Raw genomic sequence first — 25709 nt, 5'->3', positions numbered from 1 at the left:
TCTGATTTCTGCATGAACATTTCCATAACAAGCAAGTATTTAAATTCAATTCTCTTAGGAAATAAATGCCCATTACTTTATTAATTTTTTAATACATACTGCTGTGGTGCTGCAGTGGTTAGAATGCAGTACTACAGGCTACTTCTGCTGGCTGCTGGCTGCCAGCAGTTCAGCAGTTCAAGTCCCACAGGCTCAAGATTGACTCAGCCTTCCATCCTTCCAAGGTTGGTAAACTGAGGAGCCAGATTGTTGGGGGCAATATGCTGATTCTGTAAACTGCTTAGAGAGGGCTGTAAAGCACTGTGAAGCGGTATATAAGTCTGAGTGCTATTACTAATTAGGCTTAAGATGAGCATGGGCTTTTAATCTTCCAATGCAGTCTTAAGCAGGATTGTTGCAAGCTTGGATTGTTGTGGACTGCTATCAGAAATAATTTTGATTTTTAATTAACAGTCCAACAGTTACAACTACTTTAAAGAATCTTGGAGCACTTTACAGACGTCAAGGAAAGTTTGAAGCTGCTGAAACATTAGAAGAGGCAGCAATGAGGTCCCGTAAACAGGCAAGTACTATAACACGAAAAGGTTCTTCAAAATGTTTAAAGTGTTTAAATTTTTGATATTATATCATCATTATTTTAGAGCAGAAGAAAGAAATTTAGGAACAAAGGATATGTATTCCTTTATTGCATGCAATACTAAAGAAAACCTGCCATAAACGGACCAAACCAACAAGTTCAAAGATATCTTTGCAGCAAAATGCACCACTGACTACAAGTCTGTGCCCAGTACAAGAATCCACTGCTAGCATCTTTGACAAATGACCATTCAGTATCTGTCTAAGCACCTCTGTTTAATCAGTGACGCGCAGGATCACAGTTTGCATACATAGGAGCTTAGGAGGCCGACCATAAAGGAGTCCTTTCTACATTTTTAAATGAATACCGGTCTCTAAATCAATAAACAAAGGTCACTAGAGAATGTAGCAGTGTATAGAAAACAAGGACAAATGATCAGTGACAGCACCAAAGTAAAAAAAACCTTGCAAGAGCCGTCCAGGAATCTTGCTTTTCAGATGCACCCAGAAAACCCAAAAGCAACAACAACAAACCAAGGTGATCTGCGTAGATATTGGAGACAAATTTAAACTACATTGATAACAGTTAGTTTTATTCAGCTATGAGCTCTCTTTCTTTGCCTTGTTGATTATGGAGCTTTCAAACTATCTTTGAAAAAGAAAGTTACTGCATATAGATTTTTCATATTTCAACATTGACAAGAAAGATTAAAAGTTGTATGGAGTACACACACCTAACCAGCAAAACAGTCAGACAATTCATGGCATGACGACTTTGGCTGGAGAAGAACGGGCCTTCAGCCTGAGCACCAGTTTCATGCTCTGTACACTGTATTGCTTGTTCTTTGAGTACACGATACCTCAGGGCAAGCACGACCTATTGTGAGCCAGCTGGGTTAGGCCTGGAGTCCAGCAACACTGTTACTGGCCATACTTGTTGAAGGTAGGCCATGTGGATGAATCCTGTTCTAATGTATATTGGCTGCATGGACTAGGTAAACCCATGTGGATTCTAGGTAAACCCATGTGTTAGAGTATGATGCTTATTTAGTGGCTGCTTAGAGATTGAGAGGGACTCCTGGGTGAGCCATCCATTGTGCATTCCGTATGATTGAAAGAGACACAACCAAATCTGACTTGCTCCAGTGTCAAGCCCTAACAAGTTGAACAAAATCAAGGAAGGAATTTTAGTACACAGATCCTAGTAAAGCATATTTAAAGCTACCCTGGGGATAAATATAGAATCTTGGAAACTATAAAAGAATTTTCTAATCTTCATTTATTGTGAATTCATTAAGGTGGAGTGATTTGAAAAGCTCCTCACTGATGTTTATTTTGTCTTCCCCTTGTTGTAATAGGGACTTGACAATGTTCACAAACAAAAAGTTGCTGAAGTACTCAATGATCCAGAAAGTATAGAGAGAAGGCAAAGCCGCGAGAGCCTTAATATTGACGTGGTAAAGTATGAGAGTGGACCTGATGGAGGAGAGGAAGTGAGTATGAGCTTAGAATGGAATGGGGTGAGTACAGTACACAGTGCAGTCAAGTTTTTATTCTGTTGGTGTTATAACTTATTCTTGGTTTATATTCATCTGCAGATTTGAGTAAAAGAAAAATCCTGCTTTTTATATTTTAAAATCAATTGGAAAATACTCAAATGAGGAAAATCTAGGAATTAATATTTGGATCTTGCTGTGCATGCTTGAATGCTGATTGAATGTCCTAGTTAATACACCGCCTAAATCAAGCTAATGTTTTTTTTTTAGTGGAAGCAAAGTATGACAGTCACATGCTTGTATTCTTTATCACTTAAAAAGTTTGCTGATTCAGGAAACAAACACTGCTGTAAATTCAGATGGAATGATATAAAAGGAAAAAAGGAAAAAAAACCCCAAGACACTAAATTGTGAAAACAAAGTGAAAATAACTTCTTTATAAATGAAATCCACTGGGTTTTTCCATACAGGTAGTCCTCATTTAATAAACATTCATTCAGCTTCATCGTTTAAAGTTACAGTGGTGCTGAACAACTAGTTTGGTCATGTGATTAAAATTTGGGTGCTTGGTAACTTGGCTGTACTTACGATTGCATTGGTTCTTCAGCTCTCCTCACTTTCCTTTCTGCCCCCCACCTGTTATTTGTCCTTTTGGTCATCTTATACAAAGTGGCCTCTTTGGTGGCGGTGGTGGTGATAATGGTGATAGTGGTGGAGCTAAAATAGGCTCAGGGTCTTTAGCCTCAGCCAGCCACACCAAGTCTACTCACACCATTCCGCAGATAGGACTCACTTTGGAAGGCCTCAGAAGATTTCTGAAGCATTGTGAGAAGAGTACACATGATTTAGAGAATGACATGAGTGGCCTTTGGATGAAGGTCTGGCATAGTCAGCAGCTGCCTCACCTATAGCCAGGTTGGGCCTGCCTTATCAGCAGTGAGAAGAAGACAGTGAAGATCAGCTGGGTGTGGCAGGACTTGCAGAATGCAGGGCAGTGGTGGTGGCTGGGACTTTGTGCTGTGGCTCTAATTGGCTGCAAGTGTGGGGCTTAAGGTGGCACTCCATGTTGCTGGCAGTGCTGACACTGAACTAGGGATCCAGGAGTAGTGATGGCTGACTGAGACTGCTGAAGGCCTTGGGCCTCTTTTTTGTGCTGCTGCTGCTGCCAAAGAGTGCTGCTGGGCAAAGCGGCCAAAGGCAGAGATGGAAAGGAGATAGGAAGGCTCCCTTAACTTACTGGAGCTCAGGATGGGGAGGGAACAACAGGAATAGTTTAGATCTAAGTGGGTCCTCGCTTATTCACCAGTGGGATTCACTTAACAACTTCAATGACGACTGCCAGGATTGCTGTTGCTAAGTGATGTGGCCACATGACATTGTACTTTTCGATTGCATTCCTTAATGACAGAAATTCCAGTCCCAAGTAACGGTCGTAAGTCTAGGACCACCTGTATGTTGTGAGGTGTGCTGCAGAATCTACTTCTGCATTCAACATTTCTGAAACTTCATGGCACTAGAATGCAAAAATAAAATATGGCTCTACAGCTGGATAAATTACTGCTTCCAAACACCAGGGAAGTCTTGCATTTTTAGAAAAAAACTTTCTTTTTTTATCTCATGCCATCTATTCCCATTGGGTAATGCAAATCGTGAGCCATAGAAGTTAAAACAAAAAGCATTTTCTAAAGCCAGTATTGTTCTTAAATAATTGAACCTGTTTTTTTATTTGTCTGATAATTTTATCATTGTTATAATGATTCTTGCTTGTTGTAGCAGCAGATAGTTTTCTAGCTTTGATTTTTAACTGGATACCCTGAGCAGATAGTATTATTGTTCATCATAAGCGCATCATGATAATTTTGTTTTTATAATACATTTGAAATCAATAGCAATTCATCTTGCATTTGGAAGTGTAGATTAGTTTCAATAGTGGATATTTTTCAGAGATTTCTTCTGTTGTTCTAAAATGTTGCCTCAATTTTAGAGCCCCAAAAGTTGTGTAGCTCTATTTTATTCCCTTCTTCTTTGACTTTTTTTCCTGCTCATCTTTGTCTTTGACTTTTCTTTGACTTTCTTTCTAATTTAGTATTAACAGTGCTAAGACAGTCAATCAGCATATAATAGAAACACCATTACTACATTATTCTTTTATTTTTCCTGTTGGAATTAGAACTGTGTACTGTACTCTTCCCTGTTTTTTTTCCCTCTGCTTGGCATGCCTTTAGTTTTCAAGTGCAGGAAGATGCACTGTTTGCATGTGTTTTACTTTTTATTAAGATATATGCAGATTTGCAATTGATCGAGCATTCAAGGAAATAAACAGTATTTCTAGATCACAAATAGTCCATATTTTAAAATATTCTGATCAATAAATGACTTCCTTTAAAATGGAAATATCTGCTTTGAATAATATGTGGTCTTTAGGGTTGAGTAAACCAGATTTAAATCATGTCAAATGTAGCTGTAATTTAAACATATCCTTCATATTCTTATAAAACACTGCTAAATTTGAGATTCTTCTCTAAGAGTATTAATCATTTTTCATTGTTTTAAAATGTTATCTTTGCCTGAAAAGTCATCTTTAAAATAATCTTAGCAGTTTGTGATATTGAAATTCGGAAATTTAATACAATAGGGATTTTCAGCCTCTCTCTTTTGCATTCCCAACTCACTTTAATATCTCAGTAAAGAGAAGGTCAAAGGAGCTGATCTACTTGATAGCTACCTGTTCTTAGCAGCAAATTTTAGCTCCGCTTTTCGCTGAGCCATCTTCAGTCTGCCACTTGTTCCTAGAAGTCCTCAAGGGACTGAAGGCAAGTAATTGCAATGGAAATAGATTTCAAATGTTTATTGGGATACAGTATACTGTATATTTATATATTCTGAATAGAAGGTACAAAAATTTAAAATCTTTCAGAACAGCCTCTTGATTAAAAATAGATGTTATCTTTATATTTTTTTAAAAAAGAAGGGCTGGTTATCCTACCTAGACAGTAATGCTTCAGGATGTTTTATTCATTCTTACACCATATTCTTACAACATTCTTCGTTGTAGAAGTGGTCAAGGCAGTATTTTAAACAATAAATACAAAAAAAATGTTACTTTAAAACTTTAAATATTTAACATACAGTATTGCTCCTGTGCTGTCATAGTTTTGGAAAGTCTACCAATATGAATAAATGTGCTAATTTAGCTCCATGTGTATAACTGTTGGGATCCTCCTCAGGGATTATAGTTTTCTAATCTTCAGTATTTTTTGTTATTTTATAATCATTTCCTCTCCCTCAAAAGTGCTTTAACAATCAAAGCTTGGGAGAAAACATGCATAAATTTATGTATTTATTTATTTTTATCCCATAAAAATAAATTGCGAACATAAATTGTGGTTGTAAACTTATTGTTATTTATGAAACTTGTATACTACCCATCTCGCTGAGGTGACTCTGGAGGGGTTCAATTCTGATACGGAAAACAAGTGTTTAGGTTGACTTTGTCATCAAAGGTAACCTAAGCCTTAATTATAAGCCCCTGATGCTTTACTGTTTAATTAAATACACACAGATTTGTCAGGCCTGAAATTTGCCTAGGTTTTCATTAGATGTTTAAGATAAAGGCAGGCCAATCTCATTGGATCTTACTAATAAATATGAGGTTGGTGTAAATTTAGAACTGTCATACTTCCCTCCTTGCAATCTAGGTGGAAAACAGTTAATCGAAGGAACAAAAAAGAAGGAATTGATAAATAGTATTTATTCAAAGAAAGGTTGAGGCCACAATACAAGTATTTCAACAGGTATCTTTCAAATCTTACAGTATTCTTCTGTTTAGGCAATTTATCGTTGCAAAACTCTTGCCATTTCTTCTATTTTTTTAATGTAAAGGACTGGACGCTTGCTTTGTTAATTTAACAGTATAATTAAGTTTTGGAATATTGATGCATTTATTATGAGCACGTTTATTCCCATTGGTATTGTTCATAGTATCTAAAAATTAAATTATTCTACCTTGTTCTGGTTTTTTTAAAAGGTTTTTTGGTCCCTTTTGACTTTGGCTGATGTGTATTTTTAATGGAAATTCATTGGCTATAAAATCTATATATTCTCAATTATATTTGTTATATTCACAGGATGATTCTGATTCTTTCAGCATGCGAATGCTATGAGTTTTGCAACAGAAGACAAAGGCCTGCTTAAAGGCTTTTATTTTCATTTTAAAAATATTCAATTTCCCCCCTCTCTGCTAAGTATATATATGGAGCAATTCACATAATATTTCATGTGACCTAGAAATACTGTTAACAAGTATTAACAAGCTTGAAACTGAAAACTGTTGAACTTTCTCCACAACAGTTTCATCCAGCTTTTTCTCTCTCCATTTCTGTCCGACAGGCCTAGATGCCTTTTCTGACTCTAATACTGTCTCCTGCATGACGGGCGTACACCATCTTCAAGCTCTAACTTCTCTCCACTACTGACTGCTGTGTATTTAGCAATCCCTTAAGATCTTTGTCACAGCTATACTTCCTGTAAAAATGGCCACTTCTTCAGTGCTGGTGTCTCTTACATTTGGGACAGGGGATCTTTCTCTTGTATATGTGTCGCTTTGCCAGATATGTAGTCTTCTAGAATGTAGTCTTAATATCCATTTGCTGTGTAACAGATGAGTTAACAAAACTAAGAATGAAAATTCATAAGTAGATGTTTCACTATAATGAAAGATAGTTTAAGCTATTACACAAAAAATTAAAATGGCATGAAGGTTAGTTACTTTGACAAAGTAATTAGTTAAAAAACCTCAAATTGTAAGGCACATACTTACATTGTATTTAGACTTATAACAGGGCTTAACATCAATATAGATGTCTTGACTTAATGCTTATTCAAAAGTAGCAGTGCTGTTTAGTATTCATGTGAAAATGCAATTACGCTTTTCTCTACTAATCTTGGTGATGGGTGACTTTGTGTATTTGTCTAATAAACTCAGTCCAACTGATGTCTGTCTCTGTCTTCTGCGTAGTACTTTCTGACCTTTTGTGTATGGAAAGATTTATTTTCCAAAAACGGCAAGGTATTAGTAACTTGAAATAAAGCATAAACAAGTTACTTAGAGAATAAAGTTAACAAATATTTCACCATGTAAACTGGTCTTCTGGAAAATGAAGTAACATGTCACCAAATATATTATTGTAAAATTATGGCCTTGCATCTTAACTTTCAAGAATACTGTTAAGGTTAAAGTGCAAGAATTTAAAATGTTTTGTGCTCTCATATGCTTCTCTTCTTAATATCTGCTTGCTACGTATGAGTCAAATGAGATTGAGCCTCAATAAAATCTTGCTCACTCAGCTGTTACTATAATGCTACTGCTTGGTGGTGGGCTTTTGTTGTATTCTTATTACTGCATCATGGCTTGCATAGAATGCAGTAGTGGGTTAGATGTCTATGCTGCTAATAGAAATGTTGGCTATTGTGCAAGGAATTGCCTTTACCTATACTGTTTTGATACACGTCCATTTAGTTTCAGTGGAAATGAGCAATTAAGTGTTCAGATAATTAAAACATTTTATCTTATTAAAACTATCTACCAAAACTTGTTTCATTGAAATGTATGAGAATTGTAATTCTTGGATAACTTGTCATCATGATTAAGTTAAAGTGATGCACCCCCGATAATATGCTGTGTACTTATTTTTAATCTGTTAATTTCAGAGCCATTATCACAGAATTCTAGAATTAAGATTCAAAGTGATCTTGGAGATTATCCACTCTATCTGTTAAGAATAACTTTTTGTTAAATTTTGTTTGAAATTGAGATACTTTCTTATAACTTCAATGACAGCAGAACATAACCAATTGGTGTTGTGATTGCTAAACTCTGACAAAGGATGAATGATTCTGCGGTTTTAAACGTGCTCATTTTTTTCAGGATGGCACTGGATCATTAAAACGCAGTGGTTCCTTTAGCAAACTTCGTGCTTCAATTAGACGCAGCAGTGAGAAGCTGGTTAGAAAACTGAAGGGAGGAAGTTCACGAGAAAGTCCTGGGTAATTATTTCTAGATGTGTTGCAACACATGGGAATTGAATTATGCCTAAACCTATCTTGCTGTGTAATGGGTTTATCTGCTGTGCGAATGCACCAGAGTTTAATCAGGAAGCAGTTCGCACAAAAAATGCAGTACACAGGATGTTGTTGAAAGTTGGTCATAAACAGTTGTAAAAAGTTTGCCCTTAATTTGATTGTAAACAGTATTATGGCTTTGTAAAAATTTTGATATTATATAAATGACTAGTTCAAGAATTGACTGCTCTGTTATCCCACATAGAATGACTAATGCACTTGGCTGGAATTTCAGCAGGTTCTCCTTAGTAACAAAATACAAGCCTTTTAATTTATTCTGAAAAAGTTATTAAGATTTAATTGGTACATGAGAAATTGATGCATGTATATATATAATATCTAATCAAACTAGGTTATTGAATCTGTACAGATCTATTTAATTGGGTACCTGTTTACATTGAATAAACATGTAAACATGTAATTCTCACATACTAATAAAAGCTGTTTCATCTACTTTGTCTAGAATTCCTGCGAATAAACTATTGTTATATTAAAATGGACTGAAATTCTTTATCCAGTCCTTGTAATGAATAAAAGATATACTTGGTACCAATATCATCAGTACACACACACACACACAGATATAGATATATAGATATAGATATAGTTAGAGAAAGAGAGAGATAGAGTGTTGTTTCCAGATCTAAGTAAATAAACTTTTACAGATTTTATTACATGAAAGTATTATTAATTGTTACAAAAAGTTACGCAATGCCATTTTCAGTAAAAACAATGGAGACAATCTTGTTTGAAATATAGAAACCAATCTATTTCTATCTATGGTGCTTTGACAAAAAGGTAACAGTAATAAAGGAAATGAAAGTCTTTCTTTTAACAAGGAAAGCATCTAGTCAGATGTGATTCTTTTTTTTGCTACAGTAAACATGGTTGCTTCTGCTTGTGATTATCTTTTTACTTTGTTTGTAACCATCAGGGCCTTTATCCCATAATCTTTTCTATTTCTGTCACTTTCTAGTTTGGAGTATTTCAGTATTTAGGCTATTGATAATAGGTTTTGGGGATACTTTTTCTCTGAACTACTAGATTTTCAGTCAATAAATAATAGCAAAATATTTCCAAAGCCACCTACTTCTTTCCTTAAAATATACTTAAACGTGCCTTTTGTTTCTTTCAACAGTATTTTTTTTTTCTAAAACCAGCCTTTTCTCTTTGTCTTTGAGTAAAAAACAACTTAAAAATTTGTATACATTTTGCAGGTCTTTTATATTGCTTTAAAATGTTGTATTAGCATATGCTTTCATCACTTTTTAAAAAAAGCTTGATTTACAAATAAAAAAATACTTAATTACTTTCATTGCTTTCCAAAGAGCAACCCACTTTGTTCTGAAAATATACATTCTATAAAATATTGTTAAATAACAGTATTATTTAAGTGCTCTTATTTTCACTGAGATCTGCTATTTCTATTCATTTGAGATCATTTTTTCTGATAAATCTGTAAGAGTGAAAAACCTATTAGTTTTTTGAATAGTATTGGATATGGGGAAAAGGAAATAAATGAAGATTACTTTTATTTTTATTATTACTTTTTGTTCCTATATTACTTTCATCCTGCTGCATTCCTTAAATATGATTATTATGCTAAGAGTCAAGAAACAATTTAAAACTTTTATATAAATGGCCATGATGATTTTTAGATTCAAAATAGCAGGTCTCAGAGCAGTATCACAAACTGCTTTTGACAGCCTGTCTTAAGAGGTTTACACTCTTGGAAAACTGCTGTTTATGAATCATAAATCCATAGGTTCAAAACATGTATGACACCTTGAATGCTGCTGCAAATGGGAATTAGCCCAACTAGAAGAATAACAAGATTCCGACCTGCTTTTATTTAATACAAACTGTTGTATAGTTTAACCTCTAACTAGTATCTCATTTGAAGTGGTATCTGTCCATGATGATATTTATGCGTGATCAGTAAAACATTGGCCCGTAATGTCAATTTTTAGGGTTGGATTTGTTTTTTATTTTTATAGAACAATCTACACCACTACCTACCTCCAATTTAGAACTTGGGGCCAATGGTTTAGTGAACACGCTTAAGGAAATCAAATTAACACCCAGCAGTAAATAATAGGTTTTCCTTTATTCAATTCTAGCCTCCACTAGGCAGAATATGTTCAGATCAAATTGACTTAGATTTAATTTTTTATTACGGACAAGAAGCCATAAACAGTGATTTTCCAGTGCAGTGCAAAGAAGTCACAAACTGTGTACATCTGTACTCTACAGCCATAAAATAACATTCTAGGCTTCTTCCTCCTACCTCTCTAAATTAACTGGTAGGCCTCTTGATGCTAATGTCCTTCTCTTCAGTCTCAGCCCTTACACACTCCTGTTTTACACAGCCCTGTCTTTAGTGGGCTATCTAGTGCTGATATTAGTTAAAATCCTCAGGATTTATTTTCTGTACTTTATTGGTTTATACTTGAAGAAATGGTGCTGCAAGAATAACAGTATCACGACCTGGTTGCAGATTCTAATGCAGAAGGAAATTTTGAAACACGTAAAAACCAGATGTTGTCTTGTCAAAGATTTCCCGTATTTGCAATGGTCATATACTGTACTACTACTTGTATTGCAAAACAAATTTATATCACCATGGGTATGAAGTCAAATTGATTATTTAATGTTTCAGTGTCATCTGTGGATAATTCTCATTTAATAGCTGATAAATTCAGATGTTCATATCTGTGCTGTGTTAACCATTTTTAGATTAACAATATGTGTTTAACAGTATATATAAATAAATAAATAACATGTAAATATTGCATGACTTACTGCTTTATGTTGATAACACCTGTATTTTAATATGCATGCATTGAAGTTCTTGGATATGCGGAAATATATTGTTATTGTTGGCACTAATACAGTGTAAATATTTCTTATTTTGTATACCTTAGTTTATAATAAATTTGCTTGAATTTCCAAGGCTTGTTATATTAATGGTACTACTTACCATTAGGAATGCATAGGTGAGTTGCTGGGGCTGTCTTTTGGCTAATCTGTGCCAAAAGATACGGTGTGCCTGTCTACTGATATACACTTGCTTTACTCACAACACAAATCTATAAAACCAAGTAATTTCAGCCACCACAATCTGACCTTGCCAGCGCAGGGAATAAACCATTGCAAATTTCTGTTAAACTGTTAAAAAAACCCTTACCTTATAACTTATCAAATGATTACTGAAAACTGACTGGGTAGTAATAGTCAACTCTTTCAAGTTTTTCATCCCAAAACATCCAAGTTTAATTAGTCACCCAACTTTACTGTTTTAGACCTTAAAGGTTCATAAGAATCCAAGCTGGCATATGTCCAGGTTTTGCCTACATTTACTTCATTTAGAATTAGTGCAAATGTTTGCTGTGCTGAGCACACCAAGAGTATAGAAAAATAGTAATTTGTGTATTATGCTACTTGGTTTTAAATCTTTAAGGATAAACCCTCTAAAATTTTAGAAGCCCCTAAATTATTATAGCTATAGTTCAGTGTAGGATAATTGTTCAATAAATCTTGGAATATATCATGGAAATTCTACAAGGTTTTATATGCATTGTTACAGCTAAATATGATAATAACATCCTCTGGAGCTTAAGAGTTGATTACATTGTTTAATACAGTAAGATTTGCTACCATATCTCTGCAGATTGTGGATATCAATTGGCTAATGTTAGAATATTAAGGCAGAATTTTGACAATGCCTTATATGTATTATATTCTACAATCTGCAATCCTGATCAGAGAAACTATCTCCAGAAAAGAGAATCTCTAAAAACCAATAATTTAAATTATTTAATTTAAATTAAAGCTATTAAGGGACAAGTCAAGATGGGCTATTGTTTGCCCATTCAGTTACCAAGAGTGAATGACATGTTCTTAACTAAAGGATTTTTTTAAAAAAAAAAATGTATATACCGGTAGTACTATATCTACCTTTAAAATAATAATAATTTAAAACCAGTATGGTGGTTTATACAGTTTGAGTTTTAGAAGCTCTATGGTGGAATTGACCAGTTAAGAATAAAAGAATTTAATTGTTAATAAAATGGCACTTTAAAAAATCTTACATTTTATGATCTTTTGTGATAAATATAGGAAAATGTGTGTATACTAAATTGTATTTCTTTCAGTCATAAGAGTGTTATTAGTGTAGGAGTTATTTTCTTGTTATATATGTTTTGTGTATTCAGAGCTTTCCATTTTCAGCTCTTCTGATTGGTTTATCATTGCATGTTCACTGTCCAGCATGAAGCGTGCCAGTTCAATGAATGTTCTTAACGTGGGTGGCAAAACAACTGAAGATCATTTTCAAGTAAGAAGCCCTATAATATTCTTATGCAACTAGACCTTACTGGCAGGGCTTAAAATAGCTATAGGTAAAATGACGAATTTGGGCATATGAAAACCCAAACTCAGACATGGAACTAAGTTTGATAGTGTTTCATTCCTAATTTTATGTCATAACACTGCAACAATCTATTTCAAAGCTTCTAGTATGTAGGCCCAACAATTTTATTTAAAATGGCCATCAACATTTGCAGTTTTACCCTTTTATATACTGTTGACTGCTGCTAATTCATTGCTCTTTCTATTCTCTGAATATTTTAGGGCACAAATTCCAGTGTTGTCAATAGAAACAATAAGTCTTTCATACAGATAGCTAATGAGGTGACAAAACCATGCAGTTCAGACTACAATCAGGTGTTGTGTAACTGAACGTGTCTTCTTGGGTTGTGGATTTGCATTTCTTGCATCTGTCTATGTATGTTTTTTGTAGTGAAGAGAGAAAGTCATAAATGTTGTATGAATGAAGCTATCTGGAGACTATGATAAAGATAATTGGCTATAAGCTTGCTTTACTCTCTAGAGCAGGGGTGTCAAACTCGCTGCCCACGGGCCAGATGCATCACATGCTGGCCCCGCCCCCACCTGGTTTAACAAAGGGGGGGGAAGTCCTGATACATCACGTGACGACGTGAGTTTGACACCCCGCTCTAGAGCAACTTTAATCTGTCCCAAGGGGTGATAAATAAAAATAAATTGTGCCCCTGAGTAATCACAGGAAGATTTACACTGGCAAAAATATTTTCAAACTCCAACCAATACTTTTTATAAAGATTGTTTTTTCAAAGTTCAATTTCTACATAGTATTTGCTAATGAAAATCATTGGGTAGTGCTACAATCTTCTGTGGGGAAAAATGAGATCTCAAAATATTAACTCAGTCACATTTTAATAATGTCTGCATGAAGATTCTCTTTCACATGTCTTAATATTTGTCCATGTTTGATTTAATAGTCTTGTTTAAATGACCAGTGTTACGTTGTGGCTGTTAACTAACCCTATAATTTTCACTAACATAGTTGACAATATAGCAGGTGTTTCAATACTAATGCGTAACACCAGGAGAGTAAAAACCTATACATGGGTAGTTCCAGTTGTCTGAAATATTCTTGCATTCGTATAAAGCTCAAAATAAAATACCCAAAGTAATTAAGCACTATTTATAAATGCTGCCAACATCTTATGGAATATAATAACAAAGGTTAATAAAAGTAGTTGGAGGGATAAAGTCTTCAGTTTGTGAGACATTTGTATTAATACGGTTGTAAGGCTAAATATTTAAATAGGATGGATATGAAAAAAATGTAAAATGGTTCTATTTTTATAATATAAATATATGATACTTAGTGTGCATTTTATCAATAGCTCTTAGCATTTTCAGGATGCAACATTGTATTTTTTTCTTGTTTGCTGAAGTTGCTGTATTTTCATGAGTTCAGTATCTTGTGGCATAACTCTTTATCAGTCAATGTAAATTGTAGAATTTAGGATTTTTTAAAACTTCCAAGATATCTTAAATTCTGAAAAAACTCTGAAGATTCTGAAGATCTTTTATGTTCACATGCTATCTTAGAAACATATTCTTTTTAATTGCTCACTTCCTAAAACAAGCATGATAAAAAAACATCTGATAGTACAGATGGCTACTTTGTCTAATAAAGAATGATTTGACTGAAAATGTGTTCTTCAGATAACCACAGTTTGGGAACAGAAGTAAATGCTTCAAATTTTATGCTTGTGGCAGAAAAAGGTACTTTAATTTGGAGCTTTTTGGATTCCTCTTTAAGGAACTGAATCAGGCACTGATAAAGCTACAAAATGCACTTGTTGCATGTTGGAATAAAGCCTATCTAGTTAATTGAAAGTGTGCTGAACAATCTTGAAATTCAGTTAAGATCCTAAAACTAATTTTAGGTAAACAGTACTACATTTTTTATTTTGCATTTTGTTCATTCGGAGTTTGTATTTTTAAATGACTGATTGCATAGTTTAGAACTGTATATAAACTCTTTCTGTTCTCTTTCCTATGCAGGGACGAACTAATTGTCTGACAGATTCAAGAGCTAAGAGTGTCAGTCACACTGATTTGGCCCACTGAGGTTCTGGAACAGATGCTAGCTAAAAATGTTCGTATGAATCATGAAGCACTGAGATTCATATAATAATGGGATCCCCATTATGATCTTTTTAGCACTTTCTAGGTTAAAGACATAACAGAATGGACTATTTCTAGGCTCTCTTAAAATAACTGGCATTTTAAAGAATCCTAGAGTTAGTGATTAGCTTCTTTCTGAAGCATGCTAAGTTTATTGCATTGTTACTAGCAATTTGGAGTTGTGTTACAGATAGCTGTATAGCTGTATTCATAAGCAGAGGAAAATATGCCCACAAAATATAAAAGGAACTGAAATACAAAAAATGCAAAAGCTTTCCTCAACGTGCTGTTTTAAAACTGTTACAGGAGCATCCATTATTAACTATGTATGCATTTGCTAGAATAAGATTTACATTAAGTTCATCGCTGTAAGGAATAAGGACTTTGTACACATTATATATTGCAGATATGAAAATTGTCATGTAGCTTATGACATTCAGATTTTAAATCTGAGGGCAAGATACTGGTTAATTAGAATGGAATAACTTTGACACCTCTTGAAAATGACAATAGCCAATTAATTGTGGCTTTCTTCAGTCTAAAAATTAATGAAAATGGTGCAGTTTACTTTAATGTGGAAGAGAAAAGCAGAATAAGCTAAACCCATCAGGTTTTCAGTCTTTTCACACAGAACACTCCTTTTTTTCTCAATCCAGAATTATAAGTACGTACTGCAGCTTGAATCTGACTTCTATTTCAGTTTGGAGTGAGAAAGGGGAAAAATAAGTACTGTACTGTGAAGTTGTGGCTTGCAAGAGGGTCTCATAAGAAATTTGTCACAATAAAAAAGCCTATTAGTGGCAACTTTTTCAATCTTCCATTGGTTTATTACTCCTTTGGGTGATAAAGTCTTTCTCTTCTCAGGGGACTAGATAAGAAAGGATGTTTATCTGTTTCCATTTTGCAATACTATTATTTGCAAGCAGGAAGTAGGAAATGTGTGCAAGTCATGATTGTATACCAAGAAAATTAAATCTCTGGCCAGTAGGAATAACCAAGCTAAATTCATTTTGCTTACTTTCTTGCAGTACAATCAATGTTAATGTGAACTGCAGAGGTTAAAGCACTAAAAGGAATATATTCTAGTTTTATAAAAATTACATGTAACAAGATTTGTGGTGAAGCTACATCAGTCCAGTCTTTAAATGAGAACTGAGCTCTGGTCAATGCTGCTGACTATGTAGAGGTTTTGTGAGAACATTGCATATCATTTGTAAATCTCAGTGAATTATACTTGCTGGTTCACAATTGAGTTGGTTATATTGTTCTTAATCATCTTAGTTAAATTCTAAAATTCTGAACCGACTTTAGAAAGCAAATATAAAGAAATCAAAAACCAAAAAGTAAGATACAATGACTCCATTTTTAAGTTGTTGTATTTGGCATTCCTGTCTGAAAAGGCTTTACATTACATTGGTGGTATATTTTAATACAATTTCAGTCTGTTACTCAAAGTGGACTATAAATATGCCTTATTCAATATACTTTTGAGAATAAGGGCATAAAATTTAAAGCTCTTTGGAATGAAATGGTTAGGTTATTAAAATAATACTAGTCTCCCTTATTTTTAACAATTTTTCCTTTTTCTTAAGAAAAAGATACATAAATAAAATGTTCTTCTGTATGGTAACATGGTTGTGAGTTACATTGTCCTTTGTGTTTAATAACATTTTTTTAAAGTGAATATTCATATTTAGCTTTATATTGTTATAAAATTACCTCTTGCATGCATACAGCTTAAATGAAAGTTGAAAATATATGCTGCCAAAAAGTTGAAGGGGGGCAGCCCTTTAATGCCATCTTGTTTTGATCTTATAACAAAGTATAGTAGTAGGCTTAGAGGAATGAACCATAACAGCTGTCTTCATTTGGTGGGACTAAAATTTTGATCTGTCCAGTAGAATTTATGAATATTGTTACTTTGTTATTGTTACTTTATGTCCTCCAGATGAGATGAAATAAATTCTCAGAATTCTCAGGTCATCTAGATTTAAAATTCTGGAAATTATAGGAAGATTTATTTTTAGAGGAAAATCTAGTATGTCATGTATTATGAATAAGCGAATGACCTAAAATACTAATACTCTCACATGGGAAATAAATATTTGTGGCTAATCTGTATAACTGTGCTAAACTTGGTTCTTAGTTATCTGACTATCCTGCCTTGCTTATTATGGATCTATCTGTGAATAAGAAATGAGAGAAAAAATTTACCTGATTCTTTTCTTTGAAGCAGTTTACTCAGTTCATTTGATTAGAAAAGTGGATATACACAAACCTATGGCTGGGCCATGCTGTGCGATGGGCAGTTGTGATAAACTATCACTCTACTGATATACTATTGAGGAAATTATGGATATAGTATATCTTATCTTCAGCAATGTTACAGAAACAGTTACTATATATTTCCAGTTCATGATAGCTTAGCCTTTCATTAATTTAAGTGAGTATTGTGAAAAAATAAATCACATACCATTCATTTCATTAGAATCTTGTATTTGGTGCAGAAATAACTCTTTCTCTTTGTGCATCTGTTGTACCTATTTGAAGAACTGAGTCCTCACCAGCAAAACCTCCTATTATAAAGGGCTTTTTCCACTCTCAGAAGTAGTTTAAGCAACAATCTGTGTTTTGTATAATCTCTAAACATGATTCCTTCCCTATCAAGTATGCTTCTTCTTCATAAATTATTTAATCCTGTCTTTAAAATGTACCTCTGGAAACAACAGGGCCATCCAATTAAGTCCACATCTATCAGTGAATCCCTTTTAGACCTCATAACTGTAAGTTTGAGGCATCCAAGTGAAACAAAGGGATGGTAGCATGAGCAGGAGCTATGTGGGTTCTTCCTGTTAGGAAGATTGCCATTTCTCACAACTCGGGTTCTAAGTAAAACAGCTGTGAATTGAATTCTCAGTTGCAATATTAATCTATCTGACATCTGCACATTAAGTGTCTTGGCAGCAGCATTATTCAGATAGATTTTTTCTTTTTAGTTTCTTTAATTTTAAAATCGTATGTGATGGTGATAATCTAAATTGCCCATTACATTATATATTTTCTTAGACGATACTGTTCATTAGTACCTAAGTCACAATTTTATTTGTCTTATAAAATAAATAAAATAAGTTGCAATATTAAATAGAGTTTACTATTAAGCTACATCTTTAATAGATGTTCCTATATCCATTTAGGATGCTCAAGAATATAGTTAGCCTCAATACAAGTCTTTGAAAGAAACATTGGGGTTGGACTAGAAGACTTCCAAGGTCCCTTCTAACTTTGTTATTTTGTTAACATGGTGATTTAGAACACTTGCCTTGATTCGAAAATGCTTCATGGAAAACAATTCAGATAATATTTACTACAGATATCCCTCTTTGCAAGCAGGAATGCATTTTAGATTTAACAATGTTAAATCAGCTGGCTAAAAGATGTTTTGTGTTAAACTTGTAATTCCACCGATTATGGAAAATTAAGTATTTTTATTATATATATTTCTGAAACAGATTGTGTAGTGTTTTACTGAATTTGTTTACAATGTTGAAATACACCAATTTGTTAACAAGGTCAATTTTCCCACTGAACTCTGCTACTATGAAATCTGCTGAAGTACAAAATACATACTTGTAACATAAATTAATGTAAAAAATATTTTACCAGAACGTGTTTATATTTTGTTGAAGTTATGAATATTCCCTTTTAAAAATATGAAACTTTATTTCATTATTGTATATCTCAAAATTAAATCAGAAAAAATTTACTTTTAAAAACATATTACTGTAATTCTTAATCCGTGTGTAATTATCAATGTGCAGTTCTATGGCTTCAAATAGTAAATTAATTAGTTTTTGTACCTTGTATGTATGACTTACTGCAAAACTGGATGTAACTAATGGCATTTCATCTGTGCACTTTATGTATGGCAGCACTGATGGGGCTATTGTGTAATGGCACGATATTCAGCTAAACTGCTGAAATGGAGTAATTCATGTACCCTTTCGAAACTCGCTTCAGAGCACTTAAGGATACCATAATCAGAGAAAAATCAACAAAGTAGCAGTTTAAAAAAGGAAATAAATTGTATAGGTAGTCCTCGACTTACAACAGTTCATTTAATGACAGTTCAGTTACAACAGCAGTTTTTTACACAACTTTGGCAGCATCTCCATGGTCATCAAAATTCAGACTTGTGGCAACTGACTCACATTTATGATGGTTGTAGTGTTCCAGGGTCATGTGATTATCTTTTGCGACCTTCTGGCAAGCAAAGTCAATGGGGAAGCCAGATTCATTTCACAACCGTGTTACTAACTTAACTGTGGCAGGAAAGGGTGTTAATGGGACAAAATTCACTTAACAACTGTCTCCCTTAACAACAGAAAATTTGGGTTGTAAGTTGAAGACTACCTGTAGTTCTATATCAGGAGTGTCAAACTTGTGGCCTGTGGGCCAGATGCATCATGTGTTGGCTCCGCCCCCGCCCGGTTTAGCAAAGGGGGAAAAAATCCAGATAAGTCACGTGTCGCAGCCATGATGTTGCGAGTTTGACACCTCTGTTCTAAATAGTATAGTTTTAACACTGGAAAATATTAAAATGGAAATGGGCTAAATCAGTCTTTTAGATTTGATTCTCCATATTTTATTTTTAAAAATTGCATTTACTCTTTAAAACAACTGTTCTAATGAGGAATTTTATTCTTATAGGAAGAAATAATGCATGATCAATTAATCTGCAAAAGTAAAAAATTGGCTCTTTTAAAAGTCACAAAGTCTGTTTTTTTAATTAGAAAAGCATATTTTCAATTTTCCACAATAATTTCCTTAATCTATTTTAATTCTTAAATGGATGTTAGAGCAAAAATATTTGCCTTAGTCTAAAGAAGCAGACTTTCTTCAGAAGTGTATAGCATGGTGTCTCTTTTGTTTTAATCTGTTACAGAGTTGTGAAGTATTTGTTTCAGCTTTCTTGTTACTCTCAAAGTGTAAAAATAAAGAATCAAACAGAGCTACATAAATGTGATTTCTTTATTAAAGGGGCGGAAATGTTCTGTGCATGAAATGTTTACAGTTAGTCCTCAACACTAGTTGCTTAGCAACCATTGGAAGTCCCAACAGACCGAGGAGGGGGGTACTTCAATCCAAATTTGAAGTTCCAAAATTGTGCTCCCCCCATGGCCACACGACTGCACTTGCGCACTCAAAACCAGGCCAGCTGTACAGCCATTTGCATTGTTCTGTGATCATGTTTTACAAAATTTGCTGAAAACCAGCATTTACTTCTGGGTTTTGGCAAAACTGTACCTGTGGTGAATCATTGGTTCATTAACAATCACTGCATTTGCTTAACAACTGTCACAAAAAAGGACTGTTAAAAGCGGGGATTCGCTTTATGGACATCATGAGTTACCACATAGAAACCAGCTATGAATTCTGGGAGTTGGAAGTCCAAACATCTTAAAACATTGTCTTAGAAAATAACTATGTTCACAGAATATTCTCTCCTTGTTCTTTCAAACCATCATTTTTGTAATTTCACCCCATTACCTCATAGAATCCACCCTGTATATACATGATATGCTGCTATATCCAATCCATTACTTTGCATAATTCTCTACAGAGGGCTTCATCCCCAACTTCTGTGTACCTAAAAAACAACTTGTGCTTCAAGATTATTGTGTAAAGATTCACATTTCAAATGAACGTTTGAGGAATTTATGAAATAAATTTATCCTACAAATGTACAATCTTGAGTAATGCTACCTGTTTCTCCGTGGAGAACAAGTTTTTTCCTTAAAAATGTAGCATTGAATTGGGAGAGGGTGGTATTGTCTTAAATATCCTGAAGAATATTGCCTTAGAGACAAGGGCATGTTTTTGTTTAATTTGAACTGTTTATTTTATCTTCAGGTCATCGCTCTGTGAAGTTATGGTATTTCAGTAAGATAGAAACTTAAGACAACATGATAAGACATGGAATTAAATATTTTCAGGAAAACAATCCAGCCAAAGTCAAGTGTATTTTATTATTTGGAAAGTTTCTAAACATATTCTCAATTTTTAATAAGCCTGTAAAGTAAGTAAACATAGTATATATTAGGAAAGCTGAATGTTTGCATTGTAAACTTAAATAACCTTCATCTTTAGTTATTTAACCAAATGGTCATCTAAATTTGTGTAGTAAAATAATTGAATTCTGCAGTCTGCTTAAAATGGAATCTAATAAAAGTTGTATCACTTAATTCTTCCAATCATGATGGAGACAAAACACTCCCACCAGATATTTTCCAGACATTTCTGACATAATTAAAAAAAGATTCTGTATAAATGAAAATCTAAGATTCTCCATTGCTGCTGTGGTACTCAACATTTGTTCACAGTATGTTAAAATGTTATTACTATCATCTATTTTAGTATTTACCTAGCTTTTTGATGATTATTTTTACTGTTAATCATGATTTAAAGTACATGCAAATTGCTATATGGTATTAACAAAAACTTAAAAGCTTTAAGCTTAAAGAAAAGCTTAATTAATAGTGTATAGATTATTAGGAAAGAAAAAAGTCCCATGTATTCCTACAGAGAAAATTTATTGGCAGGGCAAATGCTTTATTTGGACAAATAAAGAGTCCAGGATTTTCTATCCTTGAATAAAGTGTGGCCACAAAAAGCTGCTGTATTAAAACAGAGCGTATAGAGTAATTTCATAATTTACTAGAAAGCATGCAATATGCTAACCAAAACTTTGTGATCTGAAGATGTTTTAATGAATAAGATCAACTAGACTAAATATTATTTGAACAGGATTTCCTCCGATAATGGGAATCTTTGTTTAAATATAGTATAATAAAATATTTCTAGACACAAAAACAAAGTGAAGGAATACTTTCTATTTAATCATCTATAAATTGCATTGAGAAACTTCTTCAGGCAACTGCAGAAATCAATTACAGCATTTAGGAAAAACATATCCCAAAATATGATGTTGGAGAAAGTGTATAACAAACAAGTATATAGGCACAATATTTGACAATGATATGAGAATACCATAAGTGAAGTTTAATCAACAGGCTGTCTCTGCTCATCCCATGAAATCCAACAGAGGTATGTATGGATATTTCAAGTCCTTCTAATGAAATAGTGTCATCTATCAGGATTTAGAAAGTTTGTCTTCTATGTTACAACATCAGCTGTATGGAATTTCATTCCCATCAGATTTTGATTATCCCAAATCTGTTGGCTTTCCATCAGACTTTGACAAGTTGTTTTTCTCCCGGGCACTGAGCCAATGCTGGATAAGCTCATTCTGAAATGACTTCTAATTTGAATCGGTTGGGATTTGGCCTTAATTAACGTCTACTGTGAAGTGTTTTTAAAATGTTTTTAGCCATGTATAAGCTCCCCAGAATTGCTATTTGCAAGTTGGGCAGCCACATGAATCATTTAAATAAATAATAAATAGATATGGACATTTAAATTTTATTATCTTTTCCCCCTAAGATTGGGGACATGAGGACTTTATCTAGTTTCATCTCTTGGGGTTCTTTGTTCTCTGTATTTTATATTTTTAGAAATCTAGAAAATCAAATTATTTTTTCCCGTGTAGAGACTGCAATGGAAGTTATATTTCCATATTTACATTTAGTGCACAGGCAGAATATAAATATAAATATTTCTTCATAAGTTAAAACAGCAAAAAAGTTAAAAAAAGACATTTTCAGTTTTCTCATCTTAAAGGTAAACATAGGACCCAACTAAATCTCTCCAGGAAAAGAATTCCCCAGCCATGCTAGTAAGCTGCATCGCACCATTAATCGTCTACCCTGATTTTAAGAATACAGCATGTTTAAATGGATCTCTTAAGTTATTAATTAAGCCTAAGCACTGTTATTACAGCATGTTAATCCTGTGTTAAATACACGCAAATGTAATTGCTAACAGCAAATAACTTCCTTTCTAGAAATACAGTTTAACCTTCAAAGGTTTTTTGGTTCAAAATTATTTTATCAGATGTTTGTAATATATCTGTTTTATACTGCTAAAGGGGATTCTTTTAGAAACTGAAGTTTTGTTATTCTATTTTTGTAGTTTAAACTAGAGTTCAAATTATTGTTTGCTATAATTCTGAGAACACAGTCCAGATCAAATAATACAAGAATTTTACTGAGCAGGCACTTTGCTGAGCAGACAGGATAATGCAATAGATAAATAGGATGATACAATCGCAGGAACAGATTGGGGATTTTTAATATATTAACTCCATTTTATACTGAAAAATGATTAAAAAATACTGTTTTATGTTTCTTCATAAGCATGACTGATTTTCCTGATTCCTTTTACACCTTCCAAATTTACAGTATAGTAGCAAAAATGCTGGGGCAAATGAGGCGCAAAAATAATTCTTAACATTCGGAGTTCACTTTTACTATAGAGCGTTTCTCCACCAGTCAGTGCTTGGTTTACAGTACGACACACCATCAATCTCATCAACAGCTGATTAGACCAAGTTATTCCCAGTGCTGGAACAACAGTCCTGGCTGAGCAGCTGAAACACAAAGCCTGCAATTACAAAATATTCTACTCAATTTGAACTAGGGGGAAGTAAGCTTGTTTTTTAAATTGATTTCTTGGGCTAGGCTCATGGAAACCCTGCAGCAGTTTTTACAAATTGCATTTGCAATAAAAGAAATCTTATTAAACACAGAGGAAATAAATAGTATTCATTTAACTATTGCATTTAAATTCCATTGTTAAATCTATTTTTTGTTGTTCCAGAAACGTGCAGCTCCCCACAGCCCAAAATTTACATAATCCTGGAATAAATGAATTAATGATTTGGTTTGATCTAAGGCAGGGCAGTCAAACTCGCAGCCCGTGGGCCGGATGTGTCATGCGCTGGCCATGCCCATGCCCGGTTTAGTGAAGGAAAAAAGTCCCGATACGTCACATGACAATGCAAGTTTGACACCCCTTATCTAAGGCAATTTTGTTGAACTCTTTAAATATTAATGCACTAGTCCAGTGATAGCTAACCTTTTTGCCATCGCGTGCCAGAAGCAGAGGGTGGGTGGGGGGTGTTTCGCATGAATGTGCCCACACCCATAATTCTATGTGCCCTGCCCCAGCACATGCATGCACAAACCCCTCCCCCTGCTCCTGGCACGTGATGGCATGGTAGGCCCGTTTTTTGCTCTCCCCAGCCTCCAGAGTCTTTCTAGGAGTCTAGGGGAGTCTAGGAGTCTAGGGGAGGGTGAAAACAGCCTCCCCCCCCCCGAGGCTGAAAACTGCCTGTTTGCCAACTTCCAGTCCCACCGAAAGTTGGCAAATGGGCTGTTTCTGGCCTCCGGAGGGCCTCTGGGTAGGTGGGGAAGGCCGTTTTCACCCTCCACAGACTCCTAGAAAGACTCTGGAGGCTGGGGAGAGAGAAAAACGGGCCTTCCTCACCACCCCCCAAGGTCCTCCGGAGTTTCCCTACTTCTGGTGGGCCCAGAAGGCCCGAAAATCAGCTGGCTGGCACATGTACCATAGGTTCATCACAGCACTAGTCCATTTCATGTTTATAAAAGTGATCTGTCATAGCAAATGTTATAACATCATATTAGATGCTTCAGAATCACATTAAGGTAGAATGTGTTCCATTGCATTATATTAATCTGTGAAAACGTTTGTCTTGAAAACTTATTTTAACTAAGAAGAAAGTTCTGTGGTTGGTCACAGCCTCACTCATCATAGTTACTGTTTCAATGAAACAGAATCCACCTAAAATCAGGTGTTTACACCTTGTGTTTGGGGCTAGCTGTAGAATCCAATAGCAATTCTTACTTCATTCCAACTCAAAATGAGTTATTCTAGGTAGGGTTAGAAGTACCCAGTATCAGCACATGCACACTACCGCACACATACAACATATATGAGATGTGTTTAGATCTCTTTTTCTCACTTTGTGTGTATGTGTACGTGCACATGTGCGCATACATGTGTGCTTGTTGAATTTCTTTTTCCACTCACCTTTGAGTATTCCAAACAGCATCTTCCCTCTCATTCATTGCATCAGTTACCTAGAATATGAAAAAGAAATCAAGAAAAAAATGTACATTCAATGCTTTGTCAGAATGTAGTAATAGGAAAGAAAGAAATAATTTTACTTCAAATTATTTATTTCAAATAAAATACTTTGGCTAAACCATAGTTAATTAACCAACTTTAATTCTGGTGAGACAGAATTTTACTTGCAAACATTCCATTCTTAACTATGAATTTCATTTAAGTGTTTAAATCAAGGTCCAGTCAAATATTAAAAACCAGTTAGATGCATATAGCTGTCCTGAAATTAGCGGGATGTTGCTTAGGTTAAGCAAACACTGCTATCTTACCTGATTAATGCATATTATGGGGGTATGGAACCTGCAGCTTAATCTATGAAGTTTTGCCCCAAATCTCTGTAAATATTTAGCTTTGGGGAGAGAATCTGTAGCACTGAATTCACATCTGAACAAGGCAGCAATGGAGTCAATAATGATTAGCCGCACCATTCCTCTTGAGAGCAGCAAGCTAAGTCTCTTAGTAATGCATTCATGGAAAGTGTCCTGTAATAAGGAAATACAGCAGAATGTGTATCAGGTATAGCACAGTTGTAAATAAATCTGTGCTCCAGTGGATGCACAGTAATTACTACAGTAGCTAGAGTAATCCTTATTCCAAGCTTTTGTATTTGTTCGCAATGCCAGCAAACAGCAAATTGTATACTCAATCCATCAAAGCTTTACTGAGTCAGGAAGCTGAGTGAGAATTACAGCAATATTGCAAATCTATGCACATTATCTTGAGACTAAGTCCCAATTAACTCTTCTGAATGCATAATAGGATTACATTAAGATTTTTACAACAGGATTATTGGTATGGCTCCTCACTCTAAAACAATCTCTTCCTAGAATAAATATCCTTTTTTCATGCTTGGAAATATGATTATTCAAAGCTTCTTTCTGCCAAAGCGGA

General features: G+C 34.3%; 2 protein-coding genes across 8 annotated transcripts in view; one reads left to right on the top strand and one right to left on the bottom strand.

The window, feature by feature from the left end:
• The window catches only part of KLC1 (kinesin light chain 1), a 42930-nt gene extending 23204 nt beyond the window's left edge, over nt 1-19726 (top strand). Inside the window, exons 12-16 of one of the 5 annotated variants that reach the window (XR_015728395.1) lie at nt 454-562; nt 1935-2069; nt 6462-8117; nt 12462-12528; nt 14592-14959. Coding sequence is in view for 4 of the 5 variants with exons in the window: in XM_034418537.3 (XP_034274428.1) it covers nt 454-562; nt 1935-2096; nt 7999-8117; nt 12462-12528; nt 14592-14657 (523 nt within the window). In the remaining variant the exon portion in view is untranslated. Of the gene's footprint in view, nt 1-453; nt 563-1934; nt 2097-6461; nt 8118-12461; nt 12529-14591 lie in introns of all 5 variants that reach the window. The other 4 variants (XM_034418538.3, XM_034418537.3, XM_087871946.1 and 1 more) reach the window with 4 other exon arrangements.
• XRCC3 (X-ray repair cross complementing 3) overlaps nt 1-25709 on the bottom strand; it is a 38309-nt gene that overhangs the window by 6187 nt on the left and 6413 nt on the right. For 2 of the 3 annotated variants that reach the window (XM_034418553.3, XM_034418552.3), the window contains 3 exons: nt 25088-25300; nt 24723-24772; nt 20722-23259 (listed from right to left, as the gene is read on the bottom strand). In XM_034418553.3, the coding sequence (XP_034274444.2) occupies nt 23010-23259; nt 24723-24772; nt 25088-25300 (513 nt within the window). In that variant the 3' untranslated portion in view covers nt 20722-23009. Of the gene's footprint in view, nt 1-20721; nt 23260-24722; nt 24773-25087; nt 25301-25709 lie in introns of those variants that run through there. The other variant, XM_060687307.2, reaches the window with a different exon arrangement.

This window comes from Pantherophis guttatus, chromosome 1, assembly GCF_059756535.1.
Source record: "Pantherophis guttatus breed Tessera chromosome 1, ASM5975653v1, whole genome shotgun sequence".
Classification (NCBI taxonomy): domain Eukaryota; kingdom Metazoa; phylum Chordata; class Lepidosauria; order Squamata; family Colubridae; genus Pantherophis; species Pantherophis guttatus.
This window is presented reverse-complemented; position numbering and strand designations above follow the sequence as displayed.